Source organism: Ciconia boyciana, chromosome 17 (genome assembly GCF_034638445.1).
Source record: "Ciconia boyciana chromosome 17, ASM3463844v1, whole genome shotgun sequence".
In the NCBI taxonomy this organism is placed as follows: Eukaryota; Metazoa; Chordata; class Aves; order Ciconiiformes; family Ciconiidae; genus Ciconia; species Ciconia boyciana.
In genome coordinates this window covers 7,324,592-7,343,890 of record NC_132950.1, presented here as the reverse complement: position 1 = coordinate 7,343,890, position 19,299 = coordinate 7,324,592, and the positions used below count along the sequence as shown (strand labels likewise).

Genomic DNA, 19,299 nt, shown 5'->3' with positions numbered 1-19,299 from the left:
CCCCGCCCCTCCCAGCGGCCACCCCGGGTGCGCGGGCGGTCGGCCCCGCGGGCGGCCCCACGGGCGGCGGCGGTGCCGGGGCAGGGGTGGGAGGGGGGACGGACACACAGACACACACACACGCACCCCGCACCCCCGGGGCCGGGGGCCGCCATGCCGCCGCCGCCGCTGCCCGCCGTGCTGCTCGGCCTCGTCGTCGTCGCGCTGCTCGCCGGGCTGCTGGCGCGGTCAGGGCCGGGGGGAGCGGGTTTGGGGGCGTGGGGGAGCCCACGGGGAGTGTGTGTGGGGTGTGACAGGGGTGGGGGGTCCGCAGGGGTCGTGGGGGCCCACGGGGCTGGTAGTGGGGTGGCAGGGTTTTGGGGGGTGACAGGGCTGGGGACCCACGGGGCTGGTAGTGGGGTGTCAGGCGTGTAGGGGGGCCCGCAGGGGTCGTGGGGGGGCCCACGGGGCTGGTAGTGGGGTGGCAGGGTTTTGGGGGGTGACAGGGCTGGGGGCCCACGGGGCTGGTAGTGGGGTGGCAGGCATGTAGGGGCCCGCAGGGGTTTGGGGGGTCCGCAGGGGTCATGGGGGGCCCACGGGGCTGGTAGTGGGGTGGCAGGGTTTTGGGGGGGTGACAGGGCTGGGGGGCCCACGGGGCTGGTAGTGGGGTGGCAGGGTTTTTGGGGGGTGACAGGGTGGGGGGTCTGCAGGAGTCATGGGGGGCCCACGGGGCTGGCAGGGGGTGGCAGGGGTGTAGGAGGGCCTGCAGGAGTTTGGGGGTCCGCAGGAGTCATGGGGGACCCATGGGGCTGGCAGGGGTGTAGGGGGCCTGCAGGGGTTTGGGGGGTGATAGGGCTGGGGGCTCTGCTGGAGTGGGCTCTGCTGGGGTGGGAGGAGCTCGCAAGGGTCAAGGGGGCCCATGGAGCTGGCAGTGAGGTGTCGGGGTTTTGGGGGGTGACAGGGCTGGCTGGGGTAGTGTCAGGGGTGGAGGGGGCCCATGGGGCTGCGTGGGGGCTGCCACGGGTAGTGGGGGGACCCACGAGGCTGAGGGTGAGATGTCGGGGGTCTGGGGGGTCAGCAGGGGTTAAGGGGGACAAAGAAGGCTTGGAGGGATGTCAGGAGTTTGGGGTGGCTCACAGGGCTGGGGAAGAGGTGTCAGGGTGTGGGGGGAGCCTGCAGGGGTTTTGGGGGCTGCTGGGGCTGGAGGGATGGTGTGCGGGGCATGGGGGGGCTGCAGGGGTTTGGGAAGGCCCACAGGGCAGGGTGGGAGGGTCTCAGGGGCTTGGGGGCTCCCAGGAGCCAGGGGAGCCCGCAGGCGTAGGCATGGGGTGTCAGGGGGGTGTGGGGGTCGAAGGGGGCCCTTACGGCTGGGGGGGGGGGTGTCAGGGCTTGTGAGGGGGTGACCCTGCAGGGTCTCTGCCCCAGGTTGGGGCACCCACGGTGACAGGGCTCTGCCCAGGGAGCCCCTGCCCAGCTGTGGGTGCTGGAGCTGGTGCTCGAAGGGCAAAGAGGGTCCCAGGCCCCAGCGGGGAAGCTGACCCTGGCCTTCCGCCTGTCCCTGCAGGTGGCTGGCGTGTCGCCTGGCTGTCACCTGGTGCCGGCAGAAGCTTCATGCAGAGCTGAAGATCGGCTCCTTCGGCTTCTTCTGGGCCAAGAACATAAGCCTCACGTTCCAGCGGGAGCAGCAGACTGTGGTGGGTACCCAGGCAAAAGGGGTGGTCGCAGGCAGACCAGGGCAGGCAGGACACTGCGGTCACTTCCAGGCTGGCAGCAAGTCCCTGCAGCCAAGCTCCTGTCCTGCAGCCCCATAGCTGGTGCCAGCCCCTTCCTCCCACGGCCAAACCTGGGGTTTTTGGATTCTCCCGGATTCTCCCCACATGATGCCAGGCACTGGGAGCAGAACAGGAATGTCAGGATGAGCATCACAAGGCAGAACCAAGTTGTTTTTTCTCTGACCTACCTGTGCGTCCTTGCAGGAGATCGACAACGTCTGGATCTCCAGTAAACTGAGCCGGGAGCTGCCGTACGTACCCCCACCCCAGCTCCCTCCCTGCTCTCTCTGGAGGGTCTGGCTCATCCCTGGCCCCGCTGACTGCAGTTCTGCTGCCTTTGCACCTTTCTGCAGTGCCTGTTTCCCCATGTCTGCTCCATGTGGGAGTGAAGCACCCTTCTTTGGGGTGGCAGTGTCTTGCGGATGCTCTTGTGCCAATCCTGCACATCCCCAGGACGGGGGGGCATCCCTGGTGACGGGGCCGGGTATGCCATGTGCAAGCTCTTGTAAGAGTTGCCCACGCTGTTCTTCCACAGGCGCTACTTTGAGCTATGCTTTGGCGAGGTGCGAGTCTGCACGGATCTCCAGAAGGGCCCTGGGTTCCAGCCGTCCATCCCAGAGGCTCCCAGAGAAGCTGACGGAAATGAAAGCAGAGCAGACCTGACGCTTAAACCCTCCCTGCTGAGGCTCCTTAGCCAGGTGAGACACTGGCTCAGTGAGAGGCTGTTGTGGGCTGCGCTGCTGTCAGACATCCTTCACAGTAGCACCTTCCCCCCAGCTCTTTTCCATCCACATGGACTCCATCAACATCATGGTTCTGCACGTGGCCACCTCAGAGACTCTCTGGCACATCCAGGCCAGCAAGACCCGTCTCCTCCTGAATGGTGACGGGAAGAGGTAACGCTGTGCTCATGTCCTGCTCTGCTCCCCCAGCCCAGCCCCGGGTCCCAGGGGGCAGGGAGGCTCCTCCAAACCCCAGCCAGGCTCCCTGCTGTCTCACCTTGCTCCGTCCCACTCGGCAGCATCCCACGTCACCTGCGATGTGACACATTAACTTCCTCCAAGGCTGGCTTGGTCCCTTTTCCCTCCACGAGAAGCTCGAGTTGTGTGTTCTCCAAATTATGAGTTGCTGCGCTGTGCACGCAGTTAGGGTGTGCTCTGCTTTTGGGAAGACTTGGAGCAGGGACTTGGTGTCCCTGTGTCCCACAGAAAAGGGAGGGCAGGGGCTTGGTTCGGAGACAGTAGGGCCCGCAGCCTCCGTCTGTTCTCTGCTCTCCCCAGCCTGACCTGCGAGGTGAGCCTGACAAAGATGAAGAGCAAAGTACTCCGGGGCAGCCAGCTGGTGAGTGCTGGGGAAGGGAGAAATTCAACACTTCGGGCCTGGGTACTGGCTCTTTGGGACACCCCGAGGACCTGTTCCAGCCCGTTCCTGAGGCTGGGCGATGCTGCAAGGCTCCTGCAAGGCTCTGGGCTCCGTGCTGTGCCCAGCGCTTCACCTGCAGCATCCACCGGCAGGGAGCTGGGTGACTCCCTGTGCACTCCTTGCCCCTGTCCCCGTACAGGATAACACCTGCCTGGCGGAGCTGGCCCTGGCGCTCTCCCTCTCGCTGGAGATCAGCAGCAAGCGACGGCTGGTGGGTGTCAGGCTGCGTGTCCGGACCCTGCAGGCAGAGCTGCACGAAGGGCTCTTCTGCAGCCCGCTGCTGCACCGCGTCACTGCCAGGGCCCAGCGCAGCGGCGCAGGGGAGCGGCCCAGCCCAGGTCAGGGATGGGGACAGGGACACGCTCTGGGCAGGGCAGGGGCTGGCAGCCCCCATACTTGCACTGGAGCCAGAGGGATTTTGCTGTGCCGTCGCTCCCTCCCACTGCAGGGCATGGGGGTTTGGGCAAGAGCCTTCCAGTGACCCTGCGTGTCCCTCTCCAGGCCCGGGGGAGCCCTTGAAGTCCCCGTCTCTGCTGAGCAGGGACACGCTGCAGCTCATCCCCAGGAGGGTGGAGGTGAAGCTGGAGAACACCAGCGTGGTGCTGTCTATGAACAGCCAGAAGAGGTAAGGAGGCAGGTGGAGGGGGAGGCTGTCCTAGGGGGCAGGGACCTGGGGACAACTGTGCTGTTCCCTGCTCGTCCCCGGCTCTGCCGGACCGCAGAGAGTGAGTCCTAGATCCCACCCCAGCGGGAAGGACTGAGCTTGGCCTGGGGCTGGGCTCTTGGGGAAGGAGGAAGGCACGTGAGCTGGTTCTCCAGTAGGACAGCCTGATGGGATCCTCTGCTGATGGGACGAGAGCACTGGGCTGGGCTGCAGCTGGGCACTGGCTGGTGTCTTTGTCTGTGCCAGCGTGCCGGTCAGCTGAGGATGAGGGACGGGGAGACGGAGGACATGACAGTGCAGTTCCCTTCTGGCACTGACTCCCTGCTTCTCACAGGCACCTCACCTGGAGCCTGAAGCTGCTGCAGTTTCTATATCAGCGTGAAGAAGAGCAGATCCCGTTGCGCAACTTCACGCCCACCTCAGACCTGGACCAAATGAGTGTAGACCTCCAGCTGGAGGGCAAGTAGCCAGGAGGGCACCTGCGGGACAGGGCTGCCGTCGCTGCCCTCTGCCACCCCTCACTTCTGCTCCTCTCTCTCCCCAGACGGCCTTCTCCTGTCCCAGAGCCGCCAGCGCATCGTGTGCCTCAACTCCCTGAAGACCAGCGTGCAGGTGAGTGAGCACCGGGCATGGTCCTGTGCCTCGGCGGGGGCGGGTTTGGCTCCTGGCACGAGCTTTTTGCCACCCTGCCCTCTCCCTGCTCTAGGTCACAGCCATTGACCTCTCAGCTGCTGTGCTGCTCAATACCTGCATCATCCACTACCGCCACCAAGAGTTTTCACACTGGCTGGGCCTGTTGGCACAGGAATACAGGTGCCAGGCGGTGCCTGTCCCCAGCCAAGGGCACAAGGGAAGGTAAACTCGGCCTCAGCGCAGCTGCTGGTGTCGCAGCTTGTTTCCTCTTGCCTGCCACGCTCTGGCAGGGTGCCCAGACATCCAGCACCTTCTCTGCCCTGTGCACAGCCCGTGGGATGGGGAGGCTGGTACGGAGGGCGGCGGGCAGTTGGGGGGTCCCTGCAGAGAAGGCATCCCTCTGGGCCTGCTCCCTGCCAGGCTCCGTGGCACGCAGTGCCCCAGTAACAGCCCGTCCCTGCTCGTCCCATGCAGGAGCTATCCCCAAATCATAGCGCCCATCATCCTGTGTGCCTCGCTGTCCAACGTCAATGTGTCGGTGCAGTTGGGGGATACACCACCCTTCGCCTTGGGCTTCAACTCCATCTCTGCAGGTACGGGCTGGCACCTGGCACCGGGGTGGCTGCTGGGCTCTTCCTGGGGGTCGGTGGCTCTGCCGGAGAGGCACCAGGACGGGAATGGGGAGGGCCGTGCCGTCTCTGTGCTTGTCCATGTTTGTGTCTGGCCAGGGGCTGTGGACCCCTGCCTGGTCATGTCTGGGTTGCCCCTGTTTGGGGACAGCTGAGCAGGCAGCAGCGAGCCCTGCCCACGCTCACCCCCTCCTCTCTGCCCGCAGACTACCAGCACCTGCGGCCACAGAGCGTGCATCAGCGAGTGGTGCTGGCCGTGGACCACCTCTGCTGGCGCGTGGGCAACGACTCGCACATCCAGCGTGCCCCGCATCCCCCCAACATGCACGTGTGGGGAGAAGCCCTCATCCTCGACTCCTTCAACCTGCAGGTGAGGGGCGAGCCGTGGGGCGAGGTATGGCTCTCAGGGGGTGGGCTGCCCGTCTGCAACTCCACGCAGGGGACTCGTGGTGGCGTGGGGACATCCTGCAGCCTGAGAGTGATCGTCCTGTTTGTCCTGCAGGGCAGCTACAACCAGCCCCTGGGCATGTCCAGCGCCCAGTCGGATACGCTCTTCCTGGACTGCACCATCCGGGGATTGCAAGTGGAGTCGTCGGACACCTGCACCGAGTGCCTGGCCAGGGTCCTGCCCCTGTTCTGCCTGCAGCCCAGCGGAGCTGAGCTTGCCAAGCAGCCGCCCTCTGCCTCAAGTGAGCCCTGGGGGCTGCTCTGGAAGGTGGATCTGAAAGTGGAGGATGTGAACCTTTTCACACTCTCAGCCCTGGTGGGTAAGTAGCATCCAGGCTGATCCCAGACGGCTGTCCTGCAACAGGCCCGCGGTCAGAGGAACCTGGCACGTCGTGGTGTGCCTCCTCCGCACCTCCGGCGCTGACATGCCGTCTCTCTAGGTGCCCTGGAGCTGCGGCTGGACACGCTGACCGTCCTGGGGAGCGCCGAGAGCTGCACGGTCAGCGTCCAGGGCATGGTGCTGGCCTTGGTGAAGAGCATCACGGAGAAGATGCAGCCGTGCTGCAAAGCTCCTGCCATTCCCAACCCGGTGGCCAACCTCTCCATGCTCTCCGTCACCTACCACAGCAGCATCCGCTCCCTGGAGGTTGGTGTGGACCTCGGGTCTCTGCTTCATCCTGTACTGGTGGGACTGGGATGGATGGGGCAGGAGGAGGATTGGCTGGCACCGAAAGGTGCTGGAGAGGAGAACCGGGCTGTGCTGTGCTGGTCCCGACAGTGACTTGGTTCCTGCTCGCTCTCTCCGCTGTAGGTGCAGTGCGGTGAGGGGCTGGCGGTGCTGTGGAGCCCGCCCGACCACATGCACTTGTACCATCACACCCTGGCCACCCTGCAGTGCCATGAAGCCTTGCAGAGCGCCCTCGGCCACAGGACGCCTCATTCCCTGCCCCCAGAGAGCCCAGCATCCCACCCAGACACCCCTACTGAGGCACCGGGGCCCCTCCAGCCAGATGGGACCCCCCCCAAAAGACTCCTGTCCCTGTCACTAGAGCTGAGCTCTGCCAAGCTCACAGCCTTTGTCTCCGAAGCCAACTACATTAGCCTGGCTGCCGAAAGGACCTCCGTGAGCTGGCACGGCGGTGCCCTGCATGGCTACTGCCCCGAGCTGGCCGCCGGCTTTGACGGACACAGCATCTTCAGCTTCAAGGAGGTGGAGGTGAAGCTGCTGCCAGAGCTGGAGGAGGTCATCTTGCACCGCTGCGCCTTCCCCACCCTGCGCACCCTCCGCAACCGCGGTTGGGCCTTCTCCTTTGCCAGCGTGACCATCGAGTTCCCCTACCAGTACGACTTCTCCCGCACGCTGGATGCTGCCGTGGGCGTGCAGAAGTGGCTGAAAGGTCTGCACCGGCGCGGGCGCCCTGCCAGCACGGCGCTGCCCCCTGACCTCCTGCTCAAAGTGACGCACTTCTCCTGGGTCTTCCTGGATGACGTCTTCGAGGTCAAGTTACGAGACAACTACGAGCTGATGAAGGACGAGAGCAAAGAGAGCGCCAAGCGCTTGCAGCTGCTGGACGCCAAGGTGGCCGCCCTGCGCAAGCAACATGGCGAGCTGCTGCCTGCCCGCAAGATCGAGGAGCTCTATGCCTCGCTGGAGAAGAAGAACATCGAGATCTACATCCAGCGCTCGCGACGCCTCTATGCCAACACGCCCATGCGGAGGGCCCTCCTCACCTGGACCCTGGCCCACCTGGAGCTGGTGGCCATGGCCGATGAGTCCTTCCACGGCACGGAGCATGTGTTGGAGCAGATGAGGGACCTGGATGGTGTCAGCCCGTTTCCCCCCGAGGGTCTGGAGATGGTCACCCAGTGGTGCCGCATGATGAAGGGCAGAGTTGGCAGCTTCTTTGGTGAGTTGCTTCGCATGAGGGTGCCCGTGGAGGACAGCACGGTGGCTGCGTGGGCTGGGCTCCCAGGACAGGGACCCTGTGGCACCACATGATGTGTCACCAAGCAAGGGAAATGGTTTTTGGAGGTTCAAGGGAGTGGGAAGGGAGCGGAGGTGTGACAGGACAGCGGCTCCTGCCGTGGCCCAGAGTGGGGGAGCGGGGCAGTGTCCCTTTGCCGCCCCATCTCTCAGCCCTTCCTCTGTCCCGCAGTGCGGATCCGCGACTACCCTCGCTACCTCTTCGAGATCCGGAACTGGCAGCTCTCGGGCCGGCTGATCGGAGCCGAGCAGTGCGGCCAGGCTTGCTCCCGGCGCCACCAGGTCCTGAAGCTGGGGCTGCCCTGGGGGGACGCAACGGTGGAGAGGAACATGCCGCCCTTGAAGTTCTACCACGACTTCCACTGTAAGAGCTGGAGGGGCAGGGGGGGCTCTGTGCCGGGGTGGGGACGGGGCTGCATGGGACATGCGAAGGGCTGAGCCAACTTCTGTGTCCCCAGCTGAGATCTCCCAGTACACCATCGTGTGGGGGCCCTGCTGGGACCCGGCCTGGACCCTGATCGGCCAGTGTGTGGATCTCCTCACCAAGCCCTCAGAGGACCCCAGTGCCCCATTGCCCTGGTGGGACAAGAGCCGCCTTCTCTTCCACGGGGACTGGCACATGGACATCGAACAGGCCAACCTGCACCAGCTGGCCACCGAGGTGGGTGCCGCTGGGGTAGGGAGCAGAGCGTGGCGTGGGGCCGGCTCACACCTGCCTCCCCCCACGCTTGTCTTTGCAGGACCCCTACAACACCACAGAGAACATGCACTGGGAGTGGAGCCACCTCTCCTTCCACTGGAAGCCCGGCCAGTTCGTCTTCAAGGGCAACCTGGACATCAACGTCCGGACAGCCTCCAAGTGAGTGTGGGCCCGGGCGTGTGGAGGCTGCCACTGGTGCCGGGGGGGGTAACTGGGGTCTCTTTCCTCTTTCAGATATGACGACTGCTGCTTCCTGCACCTGCCCGACCTGTGCATGACGCTGGACCTGCAGTGGCTGTGCCATGGGAACCCCCACGACCACCACGGCGTGGTGCTGCGCTCCCCCGAGTTCCTGCCCGAGGTGCCGGTGGGGCAGCAGTACGACTCCTACCGTGCCTTCCGCTCTGAGAACCTCAACCTCTCCATCCGGATGGACCTGACGCGGCCCAGTGAGGGTGGGTGACAGCACCCTGGGGATCCCTCGGGAGCGAGGGGGACGGGGCAGGGCTTGCTGGTTTTAGCGATCCTTATCGGTCCTGGGTTGGGTGCTACCGTGTCCCTGCCCCACGGTGCCGGCTGACGGCGGGTGTATTCTCAGAGCACTCCCAGCCCCGGATCCTGCTCTACAGCAGCACCCTCCGCTGGATGCAGAACTTTTGGGCCACGTGGACCAGCGTGACGCGCCCCATCTGCCGCGGGAAGCTCTTCAACAACATGAAACCCAGTAAGAAGAAGCTGGGGCAGCATTACAAGCAGCTGTCTTACACTGCGCTCTTCCCCCGGCTGCAGGCAAGTCCTGGGGGCGGGGGTCTGGTGTTACCTCCCCGTTCTGCTTGCTCTGGGCTCTCAGCCTCTGTTTTCTGCTCTCTCGCAGGTGCATTACTGGGCCTCCTTTGCCCAGCAGCGGGGGATCCAGGTGGAGTGCTGCCAGGGGCACATCTTCACTCGTGGCACCCAGCGGCTCATCCCACAAGGTGAGTGGGGGCTCTACCGGCAGCGCTTCCAGGCAGGGCAGGGCCCTGGCTGACCCTTCTCCCTGTCCCCCCAGCTGGCACGGTGATGCGACGCCTGATTTCGGAGTGGAGCATCACGCAGATGGTGAGCGACCTGAGCCAGGTCACCGTACACCTCATGGCCTCCACTTGTGATGAGAACGCCGACCACCGGCTCGATACCCTGGTGAAGAAAACCCATCTGCTGAGCCTGTCCTCCCTCACCTACCAGAGGCACAGCAACCGCACGGCTGAGGAGGTACCGCCGCAAACGCAGGGGGCACGGCAGGTGTAACCCAGGCTGCGCTGGCCTGATGGCATCCCCCTGGGACAAGGGGACCTCGGTCTCTGGGTGCAATGCGGGAGGGATTTGGCTGGAGAGGAGACAGACCTGCAGGGCCTCTGATCTCCTGAGCGCCTGGCCAAAGAGATGCCTTGTTCCAGCCGCAGCATCCCTGGTACGGGTCCCTGCTGTAGGGCTCTGGGGTGGTCCCCCAGGCTCTGGTCCCCGTGTCCTGCCTGCGGGGACTGGCAGGGCTCCCAGCCCCTGTGTGTGAAACCCACGGACAGGGACTGCGGGTGGCTTTGCCGTGCTGAGGCTCTGACCCTCTGTGCCCAGGAGCTGCCCCTGCGGGATGGGGACGATGGTTTCCACACGCACCAGCTGCACCTGGTGGACCTGCGGGCATCCTGGACCACCACCAACCGGGACATTGCCTTCGGCCTCTACGACGGCTACAAGAAAGCAGCTGTGCTCAAGCGCAACCTGTCCACGGAGGCCCTGAAGGGGCTGAAGATCGACACGCAGCTGCAAGCCAAAAAGCTGAAGCGGGGCCCACTCTCTGCTCACTCCGTCCCTGCCAAAGTGACGGTCCCCATCATCAGCGGCCGTCCTGAGAGAGCCTCCTCGGGGGGTGAGCACGGCAGGGAGGGGAGCAATGGGAAATCCAGAGTCGTGCCTGCCTTCACCCCATCGCCCCCAGCCAGCCCCCCACAGCCTCGCACTGACCCTTTCTCATTCCCCAGGGGCCTACATGCTGCAGAAGCTCATTGAGGAGACGGACAAGTTTGTGGTCTTCACGGAGGAGGAGTCGGGGGCTAGTGAGCAGCTGTGTGGCATTGCCGCCTGCCAAACCGACGACATTTACAACCGCAACTGCCTCATCGAGCTGGTCAACTGCCAGGTTCCTTGCCCTCAGCCAGCCTGCCTGTCCCCACGCTCTCCGCTCCCCACTGCTGCGAGAGGGGCCATGCCTGGCCCAAAAAGGCTCATCTGACCCCCGGGGTCTCTCCCCCCGCAGATGGTGCTGCGTGGTGCGGAGACAGAGGGCTGCGTGATTGTGTCTGCTGCGAAGGCCCAGCTGCTGCAGTGCCAGCACCACCCCGCCTGGTACGGGGACACGCTGAAGCAGAAGACGTCCTGGACCTGCTTGCTGGACGGCATGCAGTACTTCGCCACGACGGAGAGCGGCCCCACCGAGAGGGAGCACGGGCAGCTCTGGCTGGAGGTGAGCGGCTCGGGGAGGCTGTGATGGGTGAGCTGCGTGGGGGACAGGCAGCGCTGCTGGTGCCCTGGCCAAGGCAGGGAGAGCAGGGACAGCCAGTGGTGCCTCCTCGTGTCCCCAGGTGAAAAATATTGAGGAGCATCGGCAACGGAGCCTGGACTCGGTGCAGGAGCTGATGGAGAGCGGGCAGGCGGTGGGGGGCATGGTCAGCACCACCACAGGTACTGCCCGCAGAGCTGGCTGCTGTGCCTGCCCCAGTCCCGCTCGCGTGTGACCCCAAGGCTGGTGAAGCTGAGAGTGCCTGGCCTGTCCCCGGACGGCTTCAGGAGCCGGCTGATGCTCTGAGCCCTGCGCCATGGGGTCCCCAGCGTGCCGGGACATGGCGCCCTGACCACGGTCCCACTGCCTGTCCCCAGACTGGAACCAGCCCTCAGAAGCCCAGCAGACCCAGCAGGTGCAGAGGATCATCTCTCGCTGCAGCTGCCGCATGTACTATATCAGCTACAGCCATGACATTGACCCCGAGCTGGCTACGCAGATAAAGCCCCCCGAGACTCCCGCCAACCAGGAGAAGGAGGATCTGCTGAAGAAGCAGGAGGGTGGGTACATCCAGGCAGCGTGTCTCAGGGGGTAGAGCTCTGGGCTGACCCACGAGTGCCGGCTAAGTCCAGGGATGGTCTGTCTTGGCCCTGCTGAGATCAGAGGGGTGCGTACAGGAGGGGTCCTCAGCCACAAGGCAGTGCACCAGATGATGCTGGACGTGCTGTGCCTGCTGGAGCCAGCGTAACCACCTTGGCTCGTTCCCCATCCCTCTCCATCTCTGGCTGGCCCCTACATGCATCCCGTTTCTGGCCATGCTGAGGCCCCACTTCTTTGTGTGTCCCTACAGGAGCTGTGGACACATTCACACTGATCCACCACGACCTGGAGATCTCCACCAACCCCGCGCAGTATGCCATGATCCTTGACATAGTCAACAACCTGCTGCTGCACGTGGAGCCCAAACGCAAGGTACCCATGAGGCTTCACGTCACCGTGTCACTCACTGCACCCAGGGCAATCCTAACCTTCCCCTCTCCCTGTGTCCAGGAGCACAGCGAGAAGAAACAACGGGTGCGCTTCCAGCTGGAAATCTCCAGCAACCCCGAGGAGCAGCGCAGCAGTATCCTACACTTGCAAGAGGCCGTGAGGCAGCACGTCGCCCAGATCCGGCAGCTGGAGAAGCAGATGTACTCCAATGTGAAGGTGAGCCCACATCCTGGCAGGATCTGGTTCCCCAAGGTCCCTGCTCTGGGGCAGAGGGTGCTGAGGGTTGTCTGTCCTTCAGTCCCTGCAGGACGACAGCAAAAACGAGAGCCTGCTCGACCTCAACCACAGGCTGCAGCAGCAGCTGAGCCAGGAGAAAGCTGACCTGCAGCTGGAGAGTGAGGAGCTGAACATACTGATCAGGTAGGAGCCGTCTCTGGCTCCCCCAGCGTTGAGTCCCCCTTACCCCAGGGCTCCCACATCCCAGCGCTCCCCTCTCTGCTGCAGGTGCTTCAAGGACTTCCAGCTGCAGCGAGCCAACAAAATGGAGCTGCGAAAGCAGCCGGAAGATGTGAGCGTGGCGCGGCGGACTGAGTTCTACTTCGCCCAGGCACGCTGGCGCCTGACTGAGGAGGACGGGCAGCTGGGCATAGCTGAGCTGGAGCTCCAACGCTTCCTCTACAGCAAGGTACCAAGCCGGCCGGTGGCACCCACAGCCCCCGAGCCGGGGCCCGGGACGTGCAGGGCTGACGGGTCTGTGTGCGCAGGTCAACAAGTCGGACGATACGGCCGAGCATCTGCTGGAACTGGGCTGGGTCACGATGAACAACCTCCTGCCCAATGCTGTGTACAAGGCAAGCGGCAGCCTGGGGGAGCAGCCCTGCACCCTGGGGACCCACGGGTGGCCTGGCCAGGGTGGCCTGTCCTCCCCCCAGCCACCCATCCTCTTCCCTGCAGGTGGTGCTGCGTCCCCAGAGCTCCTGCCAGTCTGGCCGGCAGCTGGCACTGAGGATCTTCAGCAAGGTCCGGCCGCCCGTGGGAGGCATCTCCATCAAGGAACACTTTGAGGTGGCCGGGCCGGGAGGTGGCAGGGTCCCCGTGGGGTACAGGCAGCATGTGCCCAGCTCTGACGTGCCTCTCTCCCCGCAGGTGAACGTGGTACCCCTGACCATCCAGCTCACTCACCAGTTCTTCCACAGGATGATGGGTTTCTTCTTCCCCGGCCGCAACGTGGAGGAGGAGGAGGTGGGGGATGAGGAAGACAAGTCCAAGCTGGTGACAACAGGTGAGAGGCTCATGGTCACCCTCCTCCCTGGCACCCAAGTGATTTCCCAGGATATGTTTGTGGGCAGCTGCTGGCGGGCCGTGCGTCAAGGAACAGGGACTCGTGGTCTCCCCTGTGGGCAGGGAGCCGGTGGGGAGAGCAGCGAAGCTGGGAGGGGTCTGGGTCACGGTAGCCCCCAGCCGGACACCAGCCACCGCCTCCCACCCTGTTTGTCCCAGGGATCCCCGTGGTGAAGCCGCGGCAGCTGATTGTGGCCGACGACTCGCTGGGCCCAGGGAAGGGAGTTGCTCAGGGACTGAATCGGACGTCAGGGGTCAGAAGATCATTCCGAAAAGCACCTGAGGTACCTGCCGCTGCCTTGAGGGGGGAATCTGGGAGAGCCCTGCTGTGGAGCCAGTCTGTTTTCCCTCGGCTGCAGGGCTGGGCAGCCATGTCCTCCCCCGCTTGCCTGTCTGTTTTCTCCTGCTCCCTCCCACAATGAGGATTTGCATCCTTTACAACCAAGCACCTGCACGCCTTATGTGATCCCTGCAGCGTCTCATTTTCCTAACACCATGCCAGAGCAGCTCTCACCTCTCACCGGTGAAGCAATGCCATGGCCTAGTGCCCGGCTGTCCCTTCCCCGCTGGTTCCTGGCTGTGTCCCCTCTCCTTCCCTTCTGCTCATGGCTCTTGCTCTGTCTCCAGCATCCCGTGGATGACATCGACAAGATGAAGGAGCGCGCGGCCATGAACAACTCCTTCATCTACATCAAGATCCCACAGGTGCCGCTCTGCGTCAGCTACAAGGTGCGGCACCAGTGGGATGGGACATGCCGGGGAAGGGGCATGGCCCCTCCGGCTGGGGGGTGGCCTGGAACGTTGTCCCACGCTGCCTGACACTCCTGTCACCCAGGGCGAGAAGAACAGTGTGGACTGGGGTGACTTGAACCTGGTGCTGCCGTGCCTGGAGTACCACAACAACACGTGGACGTGGCTGGACTTCGCCATGGCGGTGAAGAGGGACAGCCGCAAAGCCTTGGTGGCACAGGTACGTGGGACCCCATCCCGCAGTGCCTCCTTCCCGCTCGCAGGAAGGCTGCCTGAGCCGCTCTGCCCGGGACAGAGGTGGTAACCCCAGGGTGGGCGGCAGGTTCTCCAGAGCAGGAAGCAGCTGCACTGGCTCAGCAGCTCAGGCTCTCACCCACGCCGAGGGGCCTGGGTGCGGCCATGGGGTGCTGAGCCCCCTAAATCCTGGGGCAGGTGATCAAAGAGAAGCTACGCCTGAAGCCGGCGGTGGGCGCAGAGGCCCGGGGGAAACTGGAGAATAAATCGGATGGGACCATCCAGCAGCAGGAGGAGGACGAGAAGGCGCGTCTGCTCATCGGGCTGAGCGTGGGCGAGAAGAACCCCAGCAAGAAGTCGATTTTCGGCAGGCGCAAATGATGGCAGCACCCGGCTGGCCGGGAAGGGACTGGGGCACCCCATGCTCCCCCGCTGGAGGGGCACCCCTACGGCAGAGGGGGGCTGCGCTGCTCGGCACGGCGATGCCCAAGGCAGGGGTTAGCCGTGCGCAGGCCCTGGGTAGCCCTGTCGCTGCGGGGCAGGGGTGCGGCAGCACGGGCGCAGCGTGCTCCAGGGCCGCTTTGTGGGGTGCAGCCCCCCATGCCAAGGGCTCCCGCGAGCTTCCCCCCTCCCTGCTGTGCGGGTGCTGGGCCCGGCCCCTGGGCCCGGTGAAGCAGCAGGATCGCTCCAGGCTGGGAGAAAGGGGAATGGGAGAGAGTTTAACTAAAGAATTTTTAATTTGGAACAGTCTTGGGCCAGTGGCTCGTTACTCGCCTCCCCATTCACGCCGCAGTGCCGAGCTCAGCGCCGTCCCCCCTCTCGGCTCGCAGCACCCCACCCGCTCTGGCTTCACCCCTTGCCCTTCCCTGGGGGTTGCGTGGGGCACCCGCTTCGGCATCTGCGTCGCCCCGGGCTCAGCCCTCGCGCTCGTCCCTCTCCGCTCTCCTCCGTGACCCCGCGGGGGCCCAGGGCTGTGCCGGGGCTCGACGGGGGCTGCAGGTACCCACCGGCTGCCCCGGGGCAGGGGGGCTGCGGCAAGCGGGGTGCAAAGGGAGGATGAGTGGTTGAAGGGGGAGCCCCAAAGCATGCAGCGGGGGGCTCGGGTGCCCAGAAGCAGCGGGGTGGGGGGATCAGTCACGGGTGGGTGTCCCTGGGTGCGCACCCGGTGCAAGGGGGAGCCCCGGTGCGGTGGGTTGTCCTGGGGTGCGCAGCCGGTGCAAGGGGGCAGCGCCGGTGCCCGGCCCCGGGGCGGGGGGTGGTCGCGCCCGGGCGGGGCGGGGCGGGGCGGGGCGGTGGGGTTATGTAAGGCGGCGGATTACCGGGGCCCGGGCCCGGGGCGCGGCCGGGCGGCGCCGCGATGGGAGCAACGAGCAGCGGCCCCGGGCCGGCCCCGGCCCCGGCCCCGGTGCGGCCCCCCCAGGTGCGTGCGGCGGCGGCCCCGGGGGTCCGGTCCCCCCCGCCCCGGGGTCCCCCCGCCGCCCCGCTGACGCTGCCCCCGGTTCCGCAGGGCCGCGCCGTGGGGTCGTGGGTGCGGGCGCTGCTGGGCCGCGCCGGACCGGTACCGGTACCGGAGTCGGGGTTCGCCCTGGCCCCGCGGGGCCCCGCCGAGGAGCCGGCGCTGCCCGGGTGGCCGCTGCCGCAGCTCGTCTCGCTCTTCCTGCCGGAGTTCCCCGTCCGCCCCTCCGCCCGCCAGCAGCAGCTCAAGGTGCCGGTCCCGGGTCCCCCACCCTCCTCACGGGGTCCCGGTGCATCCTAACGGGGTCCCCGACCACCCTACCGGGGTGCCCGCGCATCCCGCCCCGGCAGCCCCGAGCGCCCTAACGGGTCCCCTCGCACCCCGTACCGGGTCCTTGCACGTCCCACCGGGTCCCTGCACGTCCTACCGGGGTCCCCCAGCACCCCGTGCATCCTCCCGGGCTCCCCGAGCGTCCTCCCGCGCCGTCCGTGCGTCCCGGGATCGCCGACCGTCTTACCGGCTCTCCTCACACGCCGTGCCGGGTCCCTGCGCATCCTACCGGCGTCCCCGGCCGTCCCACCGGGTCCCCTTCTACCCCCGCCGGGTCCCCGTGTCGAGTCTCTGTGCGTCCTACCGGGGTCCCTCTGCACCCTACTGGGGTCCCGTGCGTCCTGCTGGCACCCACAGCCGCTGTGCTGGGGTCCCCGTGTCCCTGTCCCCATGTGCCCCATACTGGGTCCCCGTGTGTCCTGCTGGGGTCCCTATTGGGTCATCTTGGTCCCCATGTGTCCCCACCGCCTGCCTTGGGTGCCCTCTGCCACCCCACGCAGGACCCCGCACCCTGCCCCACCTTGAGCACCCTGAGCCCATCTCTGTGGGGTGCTCAGGCCCTGCTCCCCGCCCCCCAGATCCTGGGCTTCGTGGCCAAAGGCTCCTTCGGGACCATCCTCAAAGTGCTGGACTGCGGGCGGGAGAAGGTCTGCGCCGTGAAGGTGGGTGCTCCCCCCGGGGCCCGTGGGTGCCCCCGCCTTCCCCCGGCCCCCCCTGACAGCCCCTCGCACCCCCAGGTCATGCCCAAAGTGGAGGTGCTGCGCCGCGACACCCTCAAGCAGTGCAAGGAAGAAGTCAGCATCCAGGTTAGAGGGGGGTCCAGGGGGGACCCCAGCCCATGGGGGGATTCGGGGTGGCCGTGGGGGTGGCAGGAGGTCGCTGGGGGCTGCGGAGGGAGGGTGGCAGGAGCAGGGTCCCCCACTCCCCGCCCCGGGGGCCGCTCACCCTCTCTGCTTTGTGTCCCCAGAGACAGGTCAGGCACCCGTTTGTCCACGGGCTGGGGGACAGCTGGCAGGGCCAGCGCCACCTCTTCATCAGTGAGTGACCATCTGCCCACAGGCTCACCCCAGCCCCCCGCCGCCCGCGCACGTGTCCCCGCCGCCTGCACACGTGTCCCCGCACACGCGCACGCTCCCCCCGCGCTGCCCTGCGGGGATCCAGGCGCTCGGCTGCCAGCTCCCACCCCGCACCCACCGTGGGGAGGGGGACAGGGACACAGGGATGGGGACGAGCCACAGCAGGGCAGGGACCAGCACGGGGGTGAAGGAGGCACTCCAGCCCTGGTGCCTGCCTGGCCCCGGTGGCCCTGATGGCCGTGGCACCTCGGTGCCCATGTAGCTTGCGTGTTCCCAGCGCCTCTGTGACCCCAGGGACTGTGTCACTTTGGTACCCGTGTGGCCACGGTGCCTATGCCACCTTGGAGCTCATGTGGCCTTGGTGTTTATGTGTTCCCAGTGCCCGTATGGCTCTGGTGCCCATGTCACCGTGGTACATGGCCCCAGTACTTGCATGTTCCCAGCGTCCCGGGCTGCGGTGCCCATGTCACCTTAGTCTTGGTGCCCATATTGATGCTTGTGCCACCTCGGTGCCAGCGTGGTCCTGGTGCTTGTGCCACCTCGCTGCCCATACAGCCCCAATGCTGTCATCAACCTTGGTGCGTGGTCCTGGTGCCCACGTGGCCCCTGTGCCCACGTCACCATGGCGCACGGCCCCAGTGACCCACCTGGCCCCCCGTGCCCATGCCATCCCAGTGCCTGTGCCCCTCATGCCAGCCCGGCCCCGTGGCACAGCCCGTCGGTAAGGCCCGTCGCCCGTCCCGGCAGTGTGCACCTACTGCAGCACCGGAGACCTGCACGCGCTGTGGCGTGCCGCCGAGCGCTTCGCTGAGGCCACCGTCCGCCTGTTCGCCGCCGAGCTGGTGCTGGTCCTGGGTGAGTGCCCTGCCATGCTGGGGACGGCCACCACCGTCCCCACTGCTGGGGACCTGCAGGCAGGGTCAGCCATCCCCGGGGGTGGGCAGCTGCCGGCTGGGTGCCACGGGGGTGGCAGCGGGCACCGTGCCGGGAGAGGACCCACCACTCTGATGGCTCCATCTTCTTCCCAGTGTATCTCCACGACCTGGGCATCGTGCACAGAGACGTGAAGGTGGGTGGCAGCAGGGCCAGGGGGGCTAGAGAATGGGGTGGGGGGGTCTCTGAACCCCCCGGCATGGAGAGGCCACCCCAGCGCCTGTCTCATTTCAGATGGAGAACATCCTCCTGGATGAGAGAGGTAAGAGTCTGGTGGCACCAGTATGGAGACACCCTGTCCATGGAGACACCCCATCCATGGGTCCCCACCTGGTGTCTCGTCCCACAGGGCACCTCAAGCTCACCGACTTCGGCCTCTCCCGGCACCTGCGTTGGGGTGAGCGAGCCCACACCATCTGCGGCACCCTGCAGTACATGGGTAAGGGGGCAGCGGGGGGCTGTGGTGGGGGGCACAGCCCCCCCGGGCGCTCACCCGCTCATCCCCACAGCCCCGGAGGTGCTGAGCGGGGGGCCCTACAGCCACACAGCTGACTGGTGGTCCCTGGGAGTCCTGCTCTTCGCCCTGGCCAGCGGCGAGGTGAGGACCATGGGGGGGGGAGGGAACAGGGGCACCCCATGGAGCCCCTACTAAATCTGCTCCCTGCCCCCCCAGTTCCCCGTGGCACCAGCGGGGGACCATGTGGCCATGCTGGAGCGTGTCAAGCAGAGCAGCTATGAGAGCCCACCCGCGCTCAGCCCCGCGCTGGCCCGGCTGCTCGCTGAGGTAACCCTCCTGCCCGCATTTTGGGGTCCGTGCTGACCCCCCAGGCTGGATGCTGCGGTCCCCACCGCTCAGTGTCCTCCCTCCGTCCCCAGCTGCTGTGCCACAACCCCCTGCGCCGCCTGCGCTACCTCCACCACTTCCAGGGCCACCCCTTCTTCCGCGGGGTGGCCTTCGACGCTGACCTGCTGCAGAAGGACCCGGTGGCGGTGGCGGTGGCCCCGCGCCCCCCCGAGCCGCCCCCGCCCGACCCCGCCACCTTCGCCGACTTCGACTGCGACCTCGCCGCCCCCCCGGCCCGGCCCTGGCCTGGCTGAGCCGCCACGGCCGGGACCCCCGGCATCGCTCAGGGACATCTCCCCCTACCCCGGCAGCGGGTTGGACCCTGCTGGGCCGGGTCCCCCTTTCCCCCCCGCTGTACCTCTCCCCGCGGGAGCAATAAACCCGAGACCCGCGGGCACTGCTGCCGGTGCTGCCCTGCCTCCTGCGGGACCCCCGGGGGGGTGCGCTCCCTGGGGCAGGTGTGGGGGGCCGGGCAGGGCTGGTTCCCCCGGGACAGGCGCTGGGGAGGCCCCGGGGGGAGCTGGACCCGTCCCCGTCCCCGTCCCCGGGCTGCGCGCTCCCGGTGCGCTCCGTGCTCGG

At 66.4% G+C, this 19,299-nt stretch overlaps 2 protein-coding genes across 2 annotated transcripts; both read left to right on the top strand.

Annotated features, from left to right (window-relative positions):
• The first annotated feature begins 75 nt into the window (after positions 1 to 75).
• BLTP2 (bridge-like lipid transfer protein family member 2) lies at positions 76 to 14,822 on the top strand. The gene is made up of 39 exons (XM_072882025.1): positions 76 to 227; positions 1,544 to 1,673; positions 1,956 to 2,002; positions 2,287 to 2,449; positions 2,529 to 2,647; positions 3,032 to 3,092; positions 3,313 to 3,511; positions 3,675 to 3,798; positions 4,172 to 4,296; positions 4,382 to 4,449; positions 4,544 to 4,692; positions 4,945 to 5,063; positions 5,306 to 5,469; positions 5,602 to 5,866; positions 5,987 to 6,192; positions 6,358 to 7,453; positions 7,703 to 7,894; positions 7,989 to 8,191; positions 8,271 to 8,389; positions 8,465 to 8,685; positions 8,829 to 9,019; positions 9,105 to 9,204; positions 9,279 to 9,481; positions 9,842 to 10,136; positions 10,249 to 10,406; positions 10,524 to 10,730; positions 10,849 to 10,948; positions 11,144 to 11,326; positions 11,617 to 11,738; positions 11,817 to 11,972; positions 12,055 to 12,176; positions 12,261 to 12,441; positions 12,521 to 12,607; positions 12,711 to 12,821; positions 12,903 to 13,038; positions 13,257 to 13,381; positions 13,725 to 13,826; positions 13,933 to 14,067; positions 14,280 to 14,822. The coding sequence occupies exons 1-39, from the start codon at positions 154 to 156 to the stop codon at positions 14,460 to 14,462; spliced, it is 6,741 nt and encodes a 2,246-aa protein (XP_072738126.1). The 5' UTR covers positions 76 to 153; the 3' UTR covers positions 14,463 to 14,822.
• A 590-nt stretch (positions 14,823 to 15,412) lies between these two features.
• RSKR (ribosomal protein S6 kinase related) lies at positions 15,413 to 19,083 on the top strand. Its single transcript, XM_072882277.1, is given in 12 exon segments — positions 15,413 to 15,501; positions 15,589 to 15,786; positions 16,446 to 16,529; positions 16,605 to 16,673; positions 16,835 to 16,904; positions 17,691 to 17,798; positions 17,972 to 18,012; positions 18,094 to 18,207; positions 18,210 to 18,315; positions 18,386 to 18,474; positions 18,550 to 18,660; positions 18,753 to 19,083. Coding segments are annotated over 12 exon segments (1,275 nt in total). The 5' UTR covers positions 15,413 to 15,438; the 3' UTR covers positions 18,975 to 19,083.
• The last annotated feature ends 216 nt before the right edge of the window (positions 19,084 to 19,299 follow it).

Bases quoted from the DNA above. Each gene is read 5' to 3' on its own strand.
- BLTP2 (XM_072882025.1), top strand. From the start codon at position 154: ATGCCGCCGCCGCCGCTGCCCGCCGTGCTGCTCGGCCTCGTCGTCGTC. The intron at 2,648-3,031 runs GTAACGCTGTGC...TGCTCTCCCCAG, and splicing joins CTGAATGGTGACGGGAAGAG to CCTGACCTGCGAGGTGAGCC. The intron at 7,454-7,702 runs GTGAGTTGCTTC...TCTGTCCCGCAG, and splicing joins CAGAGTTGGCAGCTTCTTTG to TGCGGATCCGCGACTACCCT.